Source organism: Glandiceps talaboti, chromosome 9 (genome assembly GCF_964340395.1).
Source record: "Glandiceps talaboti chromosome 9, keGlaTala1.1, whole genome shotgun sequence".
In the NCBI taxonomy this organism is placed as follows: domain Eukaryota; kingdom Metazoa; phylum Hemichordata; class Enteropneusta; family Spengelidae; genus Glandiceps; species Glandiceps talaboti.
Genome location: NC_135557.1, coordinates 19,973,725 through 19,986,915, shown reverse-complemented (window position 1 = coordinate 19,986,915; position 13,191 = coordinate 19,973,725). Strand labels below are relative to the sequence as shown.

Below are 13,191 nucleotides of genomic sequence, written 5' to 3'. Positions count from 1 at the left end.
TGATATAACGCATTACTTTCAAAAACCTCCTCACATGTATCCCACCCGTTTCGCGACTCAAAATAATTTCTCTGTCCCTAAAGTTAGCTTATCTCATAGTCAACACAGTATCAAGTATGCAGCTGTAACACACTGGAATTCCAGACTACATAAAAAACATAACTTACAGACATTCATTCAAACATGCCTTAAAAGCTTACATACTTCAATAAGTAAGTAAGTACTTAGTAATAAGTACTTCAATGTATGTATGTATGTATGTATGTATGTATGTATGTATGTATGTATGTATGTTTATCTTGCTGTTGTTGTTGTTGTTGTTGTTGTTGTTGTTGTTGTTGTTGTTGTAAATCCTATTTATTCATTCATGCAAAGCAATATTTTGACAATTATTCTTATCACACTTAGTTTTTTTTTATATTTCCGCTACCCGAGCTTCACCCAGTATTTTCGACTTAACTCATTCTGTAATGGTTGTGGGCTAGACTAGTTCTGTAGAACTATTTCTACAACCCCCGCCATGGTTGTGCCATGGTTGTGGGCTAGACTAGTTCTGTAGAACTATTTCTACAACCCCCGCCAGGTTCATGGAATTACTGATGTATTGGGTATAAGTGAAAGAAACTCACCATAAGACATACTACAGTTGACACGTTAGCTCAGCTGGTTAGAGCACTCTGACTAGTGTTTAGGGGACGTGGGTTCGATTCCTACATGTGTCACTTTTCTTTCCTCATTTATATTACAAATTTACTGATGTAATTGATTAAATATTCTTTGACTTAATTTGACTCTATAAATCAAATCAAATCAAATCAAAATGCTGAATCACGATCATGATTGCTTACATGTTAACATTTTAAAAAGTGTCACACAGTTCGTAACAATTAAATGATTTTACATCGATTCGGTAAGATTATTGCAATGATTACAAATTACCAATCTGACCGAACACAATTTATTTACGTCATGCAAGCTTGCATCATTTCTAACTTGCCGTCAGCCATGCGCGTGCAATCCCCTTATGATATTATGTTGTCCGCCATCTTGTAATCACGTCAAACCATGGGCATCATGGAACAATAAATAAGATTATGTATATTTATAATCGAATAATAATAATAATCATATCATAACTAGGCAAAGCCCATAAGCTCGCGCAGGGTAGATTCATTTGTGACCGGCTGCCTGGGCCAGCTAGAGTTCGTACATTTGATTTGGGTCATTTTCCAGGGGTGTTGACAATCAAATATATTTTATTGAATGACATCTAATTCTCTGACGTGGACGAGAAATAAAGAAAGTCAACACTCTATTCAGTTGTTGGTTTCAAAAACCATCATAGCCATTAGATTAATATCATTCATTGTTAATCAGCCAACTTATCATAGACCCTCCACCAACGTACATTGGTCTTTGGACTAATGTTTTTTGTTGACATGTTGCCGAACATCACGACTTCTCAATTTAACTCGATGATTTAGGAATCTTACTGTACCAACAAACATAGGAAAGTAGCTGTTGTTAGAACACGTAAAAAAAATCAATTATCGACAATATAAATGTCAAATATGCACTTCCACAACCCAGAAATTTAACTGTGCTATGTCATCAGTGGTCCATATCATATCACGTACCGCGCTATACCGCCTTGCTTCAAACTTAAAATTTCTCCTTGAGGTACAGTGATGCCTCGATACTCGTTACATTGTTACGATAATCGTGCCGCGCCAACAGGCCTACCTACAATATTGCAATGCATGGTGATGTTATGTCGATCCCCTATTCTCTATGACAATACGGTAGCGCGTGGAGAATGCACGTAGTATAGGAAGGTGCATGTGTAGTCACTGTGCGCCGCAATGCATCATTGGGAGAACCACCAATTTTTTTCGAATAGTATATACGACGCGCATGCGTACTAGTCATTGAGCCGCTACGCGGCAGCTTTGCGGCCGCTCCGCGAGCTAATAATAACAATAGTATATAATACAAATACGCGGAAACAACGTATTAGTCTCTCTCACAGTCCTCGAAGCTTCGCATACCTTGCTAAAACTTGGACTGATTGTATGTACCGGTATCTACTGCATTATTGTACTCGTATACTAGTATCCCAGTATCCCTGTACTGTACGCTGTATGTATCGATCATATAGGGCTAACCTTTTGTCGACGTGTTAGGTGAAGCCAATAGGCTTCATATTTAGTAAATTGGGCGGGATTTCAAAAGACCAATCAACCAAGTCATTATTAGGGTAAATTTGAACAAGTGTTAACAGTCCTTGGGCTTCGCCTAACATGTTAACAAAAGGGCAGCACTATAGTGTGTCCTATGAGGATTTTGGACACGACCCATATAGGACAACCCTATTGGTGTCCAATAGGGCAATCCTATTGATGTCCAGTAGGACAGCCCTGTAGGTCCTACAGGACAATCTTATTGACATCCAATAGGAGAGCCCTGTAGGTCCTACAGGACAATTCTGTAGGACAATTTACAAGGGCAGCCCTATAGGGCGTCCTATGAGGGTTTTGGACACGACCCCTGTAGGACAAACCTATTGGTGTCCAATAAGGCTGTCCTATTGACGTCGAGTAGGACAGCCCTGTAGGTCCTACAGGACAATCCTATTGACATCCAATAGGACAGCCATGTAGGTCCTACAGGACAATCTTATTGACGTCCAACAGGAGAGACCTGTAGGTCCTACAGTATAATTCTATAGGACAATTTACAAGGGCAGCCCTATAGGGCGTCCTATAATGGTTTTGGACACGACCCCTGTAGGACAAACCTATTGGTGTCCAATGTAGGACCTACAGGGCAATCCTATTGACATCCAATAGGTCAGCCCTGTAGGTCCTACAGGGCAATCAGGGCAATCCTATCGACTTCCAATAGGACAGACTTGATATCCAAAAGGACAGCCCTGTAGGTCCTACAGGAAAATCTTATTGACATCCAATAGGACAGCCCTGTAGGTCCTACAGGACAATCCTATTGACATCCAATAGGACAGCCCTGTAGGTCCGACAGGACAATCCTATTGACATCCAATAGGACAGCCCTGTAGGTCCTACACGGCAATCCTATTGACACCCAATAGGTCAGCCCTGTAGGTCCTACAGGACAATCCTATTGATATCCAATAGGACAGCCCTTTAGGTCCTACAGGACAATCCTATTGATATCCAATAGGACAGCCCTTTAGGTCCTACAGGACAATCCTATATAAGGACAATTTACAAGGCAGCCCTATAGGGCGTCCTATGAGGGTTTTGGATACGACCCCTGTAGGACAACCCTATTTGTGTCCAATATGGCTGTCCTATTGATGTCGAGTAGGACAGCCCTGTAGGTCCTACAGGACAATCCTACTGACATCCAATAGGTCAGCCCTGTAGGTCCTACAGGACAATCCTATTGACATATTGACATATTATCATATGTTTCTTTTAAAGTGTAGCTTATTTTTGTTATCTGGTGAAATAAATGTTAATAATTAATTAATTCATTCATTCATTCATTCATTTGTTCATTCATTCAACAGCCCTGTAGGTCCTATATGGCAATCTTATTGGCGCCAAATAGGTCAGCCGTCTACGTTCTAGAGGACAATCCTATTGAAAGGACAATGCTATATTTGGTAATTGATAGCATTGTATTCTACATTGTACATACATGCATACGTACATACATACATACATACACAAATACATACATACATACATACATACATACATACATACATACATACATACATACATACCTAGGTTCGTGTTAGCTGTCGGAAGTATGTCTTTGTGCATACTTAATTAGTGTTGAGCTGCAGAGAACAACTCTCAATAGCTCACAGATAAATAGCTGGCAGGCATTCAACTGCTTTATAACAGAATTATGAAAGACTATCTGCAGACATCTGAGAGACCACTAACAGACCTGAAAAACTACCAACAGACTTCTGACAGCATTGTGACAGACTGCTGAAAGACTATAAACAGACTTCTGACAGTTATCAATGACACACTACAAAGGGGAATTCCTTACCAACATTCTACTAGTTAAAAAGTGTTCTACACTAGTTCAAAACAAGTCAGATCAGTTTTGAGTGTTTCATTTGTGTTTTAAACATGTACAGAAGTCCTTAGTTTACTTATTTGAAACTAGTTTTAAACATGTTTTAAACCATATTAATTTTGACACTTAAAACATGTTTATACACATTGGGGAAATTTATTTGACCCACAAATGTATATCAGGACTGACCATATTTGTTTTGAATGTTTGTTCCCACTGAAACATATTTCAAAAAATGTCAGTTTCACAAACTCACAAAGTTTGTTCACTTACATGTTTCAGGGGATATGCATATGCATATACGTATGTACGTACGTACGTACATACGTAAATACAACACACACAGGCACATACTTTTGCAGCCAGTAAATCACACAGAAGAAAATTAAATGAAAGCAAGAAGCAACTTTATTGCTTTTTTTCCAAAATATCTAAAAGACTTTAGACATGTCTGTAGTGAAATTACAGTACCAACACACCTGAGTTGTTCATTAGTACCTGTATATAACCCTTGATTAGAAGACAAAAAAATATATGTCCCTTAATCTCTGGGTTCTTCAAATCAAATCTAAAAAATGACCTACATGTGAAAGAGCTCTGGCAGGTTGAGTTTGGCTTTCAAAGGTTGCTCGAGTTTCAGAGTTTGACATTATTTCAAGACTTTCAGTCACCATATCTGAGCTAAAGCCATTGTGTTCACCATTAGCATCATCACTTTGGCAGTTTACATCATCACTTTAGCAGTTTACATAAGAATCAGAATCAGATTCAATCAGTATCCATTGGTTCCTGAAAGTCACTGCGAAGAAAGAACCAAGAGCAATCAATTTAACAAAAGAAATGTTTGTCATGAATGTGAAGGGAGAGGTACACAGTGCATCTTTTGTTTCTAATAAACAGTTACATGCTTTTACCTATAGAAATGCCAACTGTCCTGTGTCTTTTTACTACTTGCTCCTGTTGGGAAATTGTATTGTGCAGTTTTGTTTTTATACACTTACAGATGAAAAAAGTTACTAGTACCTTTTAAAGTAGGCCTGTTCCTTCATCCTTTTTGAAGCTGCCATACACCTTTGCAGGTTTGCTAGGCGTTTGGCTTGCTTCCCTTCAGCTGATCAGTTGTCGAAGACGATTTTCTTTGCCTTTGTGAATCATGGCCATCCTCTTCCATTTCATTCCAACATTTGAAGTGCTAGGGAGATCGCACCCATGGATTTGATTGGCTGGTACCTCATAGCCTCGTTCACAATCATTTCAAAACTTCAAGGCATTGTGAACTTTACAACAGTCATTGATTCAATTTTGAACATATATATTTTTGTCTATTATTTTGTTTCTTTCATATTATCCATGCTGGCAATCCTACAGGACAGTCCTGTAGGAAATGTTGGCAATTCTACAGGACAGTCCTACAGGAAATGTTGGTAATCCTAAAGGACGGTCCTGTAGGAAATATTGATAATCCTACAGGACAGTCCTGTAGGAAATATTGATAATACTACAGGACAGTCCTGTAGTAAATATTGATAATCCTACAGGACAGTCCTGTACGAAATGTTGGCAATCCTACAGGACTGTCCTGTATGAAGTATTGATCATCCTACAGGACAGTCCTGTATGAAATATTGATATTTCTACAGGACAGTCCTGTAGGAAATATTGATAATCCTTTGGGACTGAAATGATTACAATCATACAGACAGTCCTGTAGGAAATTGGTGGTGTTCAACACGGCACAATAGGTGTGTATATTTATAGGGCAGAAAAAATGCCTTGAAGGGTTGCTCAACAAGTCAAATTTTTTTCCTATAGGACAACAAAAATGCCAATCGGGACGGTTAAGAGGGCAAATTTTGCCCTATAGGATCCTATAGGGCAAAAATCTCTATAGGATTGTTCAACAGGGTATGTTTTGCCCTATATGATCCTATAGGGCAACTTTGTGTCCTATAGATCATTTTGTAAGTGGATACTGGGACACTAGTATATGAGTACAATTATGCAGTAGATACATACAAAACACGTTTTAACTATTTATGGAAAGCTTCGAGGACTGTGAGAGACTAACAATGTATGTGCGTGAAACTGACAGGTGTGAAGTGAGCGGACGATCATTGTTATGGCCTGCGATCAGTCTATAGTTAATAAATGATATAACTATCACTGAGAAGACACATCAGACTTACACAAAGTACGCCAACTTTATTATAAGGTGACCTGACGTCATCAACAACATTACACATGACCTTTGACCTATAACTGTGACTTCACCCATTAACCCATATATACTAAACTCTCCCTTTTTCCAAGATTTGTCTTTGTAAACATCTGACTTTGACATTATACAGTGTTTTGTTATTGCATTGTCTTTGGCAATTATGTCAAATCAGAGTAACGGTTATTGCATTGTCTTTGGCAATTATGTCAAATCAGAGTAACGGTTATTACATTGTCTTTGGCAATATCAAACCTCAGGCGAAACAGTAGACTACTGTAACGTGTCCATCAAAGCATATGATATGAACTCACTACTGTACTGTCATTAATTGTTAATTGTTCCGTGAATCTTATATCTTTATATGGTCCGTACTTGCAATTGACAGTTGCATGCATAACTGTACATTTATATAGTTGAACACAAACTATAACTAAGTTTAAACTTAAATTTAGACAGTAAAGTCTTTATACTTGTGGGGTGCAACACTTTGCCTCCAACACCTTGTGTTTACTACTTTTGTTACTGGTGTAGAAACCAATGGCTCAGAGTCAATGATATTGTCTTTAGATTTAGTTGTGATGCTGGTTGACATATCCTTTTGTCCAGATGAGGGCGCTGTTGCGGAAGACTGTTTCACAGTGTTTTCCATTTCTGACTTTACAGGATGAGATATTGTTGTTTTCTCAAACTTACCGGGTGTTATTTGTGATGTATGTGGTTTGACATAACTATGATCTGGTCGTAGATATTTCCTATTTCTTCGATACAGTTTACCTTGTTCTGACTCTATCAAGTATGAACGCGTGCCAACCTTTGCTACACACATTCCTTTCTCCCATGGTTCTCTATGTCTCTATATGTCGGCTGTAATCTCACCGAATCCCCTATCTCCAATGCTGGAAGTGGCTTAGCATGTTTTTCATATGCTGCTTTGGTTTTCTGACGTTTGGTTATGATGTTGTCATAAACACAATCAACAATTTGTGGTTTTAGTAATGGTTCAGATGTTGGTATAGTGGTTCTTGTCCTTCTGGACATTACTTTTTGAACTGGACTTGAACCATATATATCAGGTGTATTTCTCCATTCAAGCAAGGCTAATTGTATGCACTTACTATCACGTTTAGCTTTCTTAACAAGCTTCTTAGCAATATTCACTGCTGACTCTACCTTGCCATTACTTTGGGTGTAATATGGCGAAGTAGTTGTGTGTTTAAACTCCCATTCGTTAGAAAAAGTGGAAAATTCATCGCTGATGTATTGCGGACCATTGTCTGTTACCATATCCGCTATTCCATGTCTTGCGAAATGAATCCTAGTAGTGTTGATTATAGTAGTAGACAAAGTGTCATTAAGTAAGTCTAACTCAAAATAACCACTGTAGTAGTCAACGGTGACTAGATAATTTTCTCCATATAATGTGAAGAGATCTGGACCGACTTTCGACCATGGAGTGCTGGGAATTTTATGTGTCATTAATGGTTCCTTTTGTTTGGCTAGGAAGTCATTACAAATTCCACATGACTGTACTTTGTCCCTAATTTCTGCTACCATACCTGGCCAAAAAAGAACGTCACAAGCTCTCCTCACACAAGCATCCGGGCCTAAGTGGCTAGAATGCGCTCTCGCATCCATCTGTGATCGCATACTAACTTGAATAATCACCTTCATCCCCTTGTACAAAACACCATCTTGTACAGTGACTTCATCTCTGAAATTCCAATACTCTAGGATGCAAACTGGAACGCTATCTCTCGAGTCTGGCCATCCTATCATAACTGTACTCATTAAAGTTTGCAATTGTGCATCTGCATTGGTGCACAACTTTACTTGCTGATGTGTGCCTTCAGATAAACGCATATATTCTACCTGATTGATCTCAGCAATTTCTTGAAACAATTGATTCTCTCTAGAAAGCTGGAATATCTGGTAATCTGGTGTGCTTTCCTCCTTGATGGCTGCATATGTACTGGGCTCATAAGCTCTGCTCAACATGTCTGCAATGAACATCTTAGATCCTGGTAAGTACTCAACATGTAGGTTATATTTCTGCAATCGAAGCAGCATTCTCTGAAGCCGTTTAGGCGAAGAGTGCATTGGTTTGGTGAAAATTGGGACCAAGGGTTTGTGGTCTGATTCATCTGATATAGATTCTTTACCATGTAAATACTGGTCAAACCTACAGCATGCGAATACTTTAGCCAAACATTCCTTTTCTATCTGCGCGTATCTGCGTTCTGTTGCTGAGAGTGATCGGGAGGCGAATGCTTCTGGTTGTCCACACTGTAGTAATGTAGCACCTAGTCCCGACTCTGAGGCGTCACACTGAATCGTAACTTCACTTTGTACGTCATAGTACTTGAGTAGTTGTGCTGTGGTGATAAGCTATTGTATGGTGGCAAAGGCTTCTGCTTGCTGGCTTTCCCATACAAACTCTATATTCTTCTCCATTATCGTACACAGAGGTTCACAAACTTCAGAGAGTTTGGGCATGAACCTAGATAAGTAGTCAATACATCCAAGCAGGCGCTGTACTGCCTTCTTATCGCTTGGTGGTGGCATATTGATAATTGGAGACACCTTCATAGGATCTGGCTTCAATCCTTCACTAGTGAACAGCAGACCCATAAAGGAGACTCCCTTTTTCCTGAGTCTGAATTTCTTTTTATTCAGCTTTAGATTAGTCTTTCGTGTTCGGTCTAGAAATTTCGTCAGATTTTTGTCATGATCTCTGACTGCTTCTTCCATTGTGTTTCCACAACCATAGCATAGAATGTCATCAACTATAGCTTCTACGCCATTTAATCCAGCTAATACCTCATTTTGACGACGCTGGTACTCCTCAGGAGCACTGCTGATGCCTTGTGGCATTCTTAGGTAATGATAACGACCATATGGCGTCCAAAACGTAGTCAGGTGAGAGCTCTCTTCATCTAACTTTATCTGAAAGAAACCATCTTTGGCATCCAATACTGTAAATATTTGGAATTTGCCAGTTTGGGTAACAGTTCGTCCACTGTAGGCAATTGGTATTTTGGTCTCTTGATCGCTCTATTCAAGTCTCTTGGATCCAAACATACTCTTAGCTTATTTGGTTTCTGTACTGCTACAAGGCTGCTGATCCAGTCGGTTGGTTCTGTTACCTTGGCTATGATGCCTTGTTTCTCCATTTCGTCAATTTTAGTCTTTAGCTTCTCCTTCAAAGGCACTGGTACTCGACGCGGAGCATGCTGAACTGGCTGAACAGTAGAATCTATCTGGATGTGATATTCACCAGGTAAACATCCCTGTCCTGTGAATACATCTTTATATTCACGGATAATATGTTCAAATGATACAGGCTTGTATTCCTCTCCTTGTATCATATTCACTGACTTGCTAAGCTGAAGTGACAACCATCCATTCCTAATGCAATAGTTGCTATCTATAATGGGTCATGGTGCTTGCCTTGGAATGTCAAATGTTGTGCGATGTTTATAACCGTTGCTATGACTAACATTCAACGTGTATGTACCCAATGGAGTAATCACTCTACCATCATACAGCTTGATTTTGCCTTTCGGCGGATCCAACTTCACACGACCTATTTGCAAAATGTTCTGTAGATCTGTGTATGACATGGCACTACATGTCGCTCCAGGGTCAATCTGTACAGAGACTGTAAATGGATATGCCGTGTGAAATGTTAAAGGTATCATAAATGCTGACTTGACATCCATATGTTGTACTGCACCCAGATAATGAACAGTAAAAACGGAATCATTAGAATCCTCTGAATCATCTTCATATCTCTCTTGGGTTGTAGTGTGATGCACTTTCTTAGATCCCTATCTAGACATTCTTCTATGTCCCAGACATACAGCTGCAAAGTGATTAGGTTTGCCACACTTGTTACAGTTTTTTCCATAGGCAGGACATCTGCTTTTATCTCTAGCATGATCTGAACCACAATACTTGCAAACACTGCTTGTGTTTTGTTTCCTGTAGTTTGCTGATCTGTCATTTTTGACTTGCTTTCCCTTGCTTTGGGTGTTGCCTTGACGACTCTGCTTATGTACACCATGTACAGTATCTTGTATTTCTGTACATTCTTTCATCTGCTCCTTGTGTACTCTTGTCTGTTCATTTACTCCCAGTGCTTCAATACATCTACTCAGGTCAGGGACTGGGCGTTCCCTTAGCAACCTGTCTCTAGTAGCTGAATCGTGAGTGCCCATAACTAGTCTATCTCATATCAAACTGTTATTCAGAGTGTCAAACTCACAAGACTCTGCTAGTTGGCGCAGTCTCACTACATATTGGTCAATAGTTTTGTGGTCAGTTTGGTTAGCAGAACCAAATTTAACCCTTTCAAATAGTAGATGCTTTCGAGGCACAAAACGGTCACTTAGTGCTTTCAAAATCTTATCTGGGTATTTCTTATCATCATCGGACAAAGTAGTGGGGCTTTAATTTTCATGACTTTGATGCAGTCCATTCCCATTACACTACACAGGGCTTTAATTTTCATGACTTTGATGCAGTCCATACCCATTACACTACACAGGGCTCAAGCTTGAACTTCTTTGGATTTTTATTTCAACTCATCAGTGGCAGTGGTATAGTAGTCCCTAGCTGCTTTAAAAGTGTTCCAATTCGTGGAAACATCCTCTTTCACGTTTATGGGTTGCGGTGCTGGTATCTGGTATGAAGCCATAATGTTTCTAATCGAAGCGTGTACTTACGGCTAGGTTAGCCACATTCGCTTGTAAACTGTTATCCCTATCCTAAATGGCGTTATTCTTGTCTATGACGGTCCTAATACAGTGACGTTATTATAGGGATTGGCGATATTCTTATAAAATCGGTAGCGATGTCATGCGATCATACCCCCCTACATACATACAACACAAGTTAGGAAACCAAGCCATTACCAAAACTGTTACATCATTTTTCATCGATCCAAAAGATTGCCAAAACACCAAATATAACCAAAACATAACCACCCATGCCACGCTTGCGTATCACTGGACCTACCTGATTAATAATTTACAACAACATCGATCTAAAATGCGTTTACAATCGCGTTTCCGAAACGATACCCCATAGTTTGAAAATACCGTGGAATCAGGTTGACTTGCTATGTTAATGAGGTGGTGCAACGTCACTACATTAAATTAGCATGATAAATTCATTCATTTACATGTTTAAAAACAACGTAGTGACGTTGCACCACCTCATTAACTGTCTGTAATTGACTGGGAAACCACCGTCATAGTCATAGGTTGAAGTATTTCTGATGTAAAAAAGGTACCGTTTATGATTATTGTATAACAGTACTCATTACTCAATGTTTTTTTTAATTTCCTTTTTAAATTCTATTTTTATTTTGTTATTTTAAATAATGGTCAATCATGGTTCGGGTCATGATTATTGTGATAACCAACCATGATTATGACTGGTACTTGTCAAACGTGATATCATGATTGTGATCGATAAATCATGATTATGATTGTGCAAATCAAATGCACCCCTTGTGTCTGCTCTAGAAGGTTGAGGCCACAGAAAGAGTGAGTATGATGTTATAATTTATTCAGTTGCACTGGCAATAATATGACATTTCACTTGTATTAATTTTTTTTCTATGATTCTAAAAAGTAGGGATTGCTTACGTGAAAAACGACCCTGCTTAGTTCTTGTCTCATTGTTTTTTTCATCTTCAGTACTCTGTGTTATTGACTGGGATTTGTTATGGTCGTCACTACTACCTGCTGAATAGATAATAAATAAACAAATAAATAAATAATTAGATAAATAATTAATATATATACAAATACAAGACTGTTTATTACCAATGACATCAAACAATAATTGTCATGTGCTTGTCAGTTCCCATCACCTAAATTAAAAAGTAACAATTATATCAATATTAGAGTTGGTCACTTTTTACTATCAACTCACACAATTACATAATCAAAGGTAAATGACAATATACACAAGAAATACAGCTAATACGGGAAACATGCATTGAATTATTCATCGCTCACTTTAGACTCGGAAACAATAGGGGGCTTTTGTGTTGATGTAAAGGTTTCCATGCCTGTTAACGTTGATAGTTGTGATTGGGGAGGTTCTTTATTACAAAGATATAAGCTCACATGATTCCCATTCCAATTTTACATGCATATAAATTAAATCTTTATTAATAAAGGAGGTCAAGGGTGTTTACTTTAAACTCCTTGGTGACACAGCCTGTACTTTAGTGTTTGCAGCATAAACCTCACGGTAAAAAATTGTCCTTAAATTCTTTTCAGTTTCACTACCAAACCAAAATCCAATTTATACAAGTAATAAACGAATTCCTGTATTAGAAAGTTCACATGTCGAATGTACAAGACCGTCATTAAATGGTTTCGTACCTTAAAAAATGACACTTAATCAGATTAGCCAATTCATTTTTTAAAGTCTATGTAAGCTCCAATTAAAAAAATTAATACCTTTAACTGACTCGTATTCAAATTTCTTTGTCTGGTCCAGATGTCTCTTAATTTCCTCAACGAACATCCTGTTGTGAGGATTATCTTTCAGAAATGCACGAAGAGACTGTTTCAATTCCAGTGCTTTCGCTCTGTAGACTGTAGGTCTGCACAGGATATCTTTGATTGCTTTAGTCAGGGTATCTTCCTCTGACATAACTGTTGCCATGTACTCCTGATTTAGAAATGTACCGATATTGTCCTTCTCCTTTATGAGACAATGACTGTCAGACTCCCAATTGAAAAGAACTGGTGTTTCAGTTGCCATGGCAATTAAAGTAAATTGCAGTGAAAGAATGGATGGAGGAATGAGTGAAAGTCGTGAGCAGCAAAGCTCTGTTAATAGATCGTCAACATCTATGTTAAATGAGACAGGAA

General features: G+C 38.5%; 1 protein-coding gene and 1 non-coding gene across 2 annotated transcripts; one reads left to right on the top strand and one right to left on the bottom strand.

Moving 5' to 3' along the window:
• The first annotated feature begins 648 nt into the window (after positions 1-648).
• Positions 649-722, top strand: Trnat-agu (transfer RNA threonine (anticodon AGU)). The gene has a single exon. It is a non-coding gene; the product is annotated as a tRNA-Thr (tRNA).
• An 8,515-nt stretch (positions 723-9,237) lies between these two features.
• Positions 9,238-9,663, bottom strand: LOC144439935 (uncharacterized). Its single transcript, XM_078129167.1, has one exon. The coding sequence runs from the start codon at positions 9,661-9,663 to the stop codon at positions 9,238-9,240; it is 426 nt and encodes a 141-aa protein (XP_077985293.1).
• Positions 9,664-13,191: the final 3,528 nt, after the last annotated feature.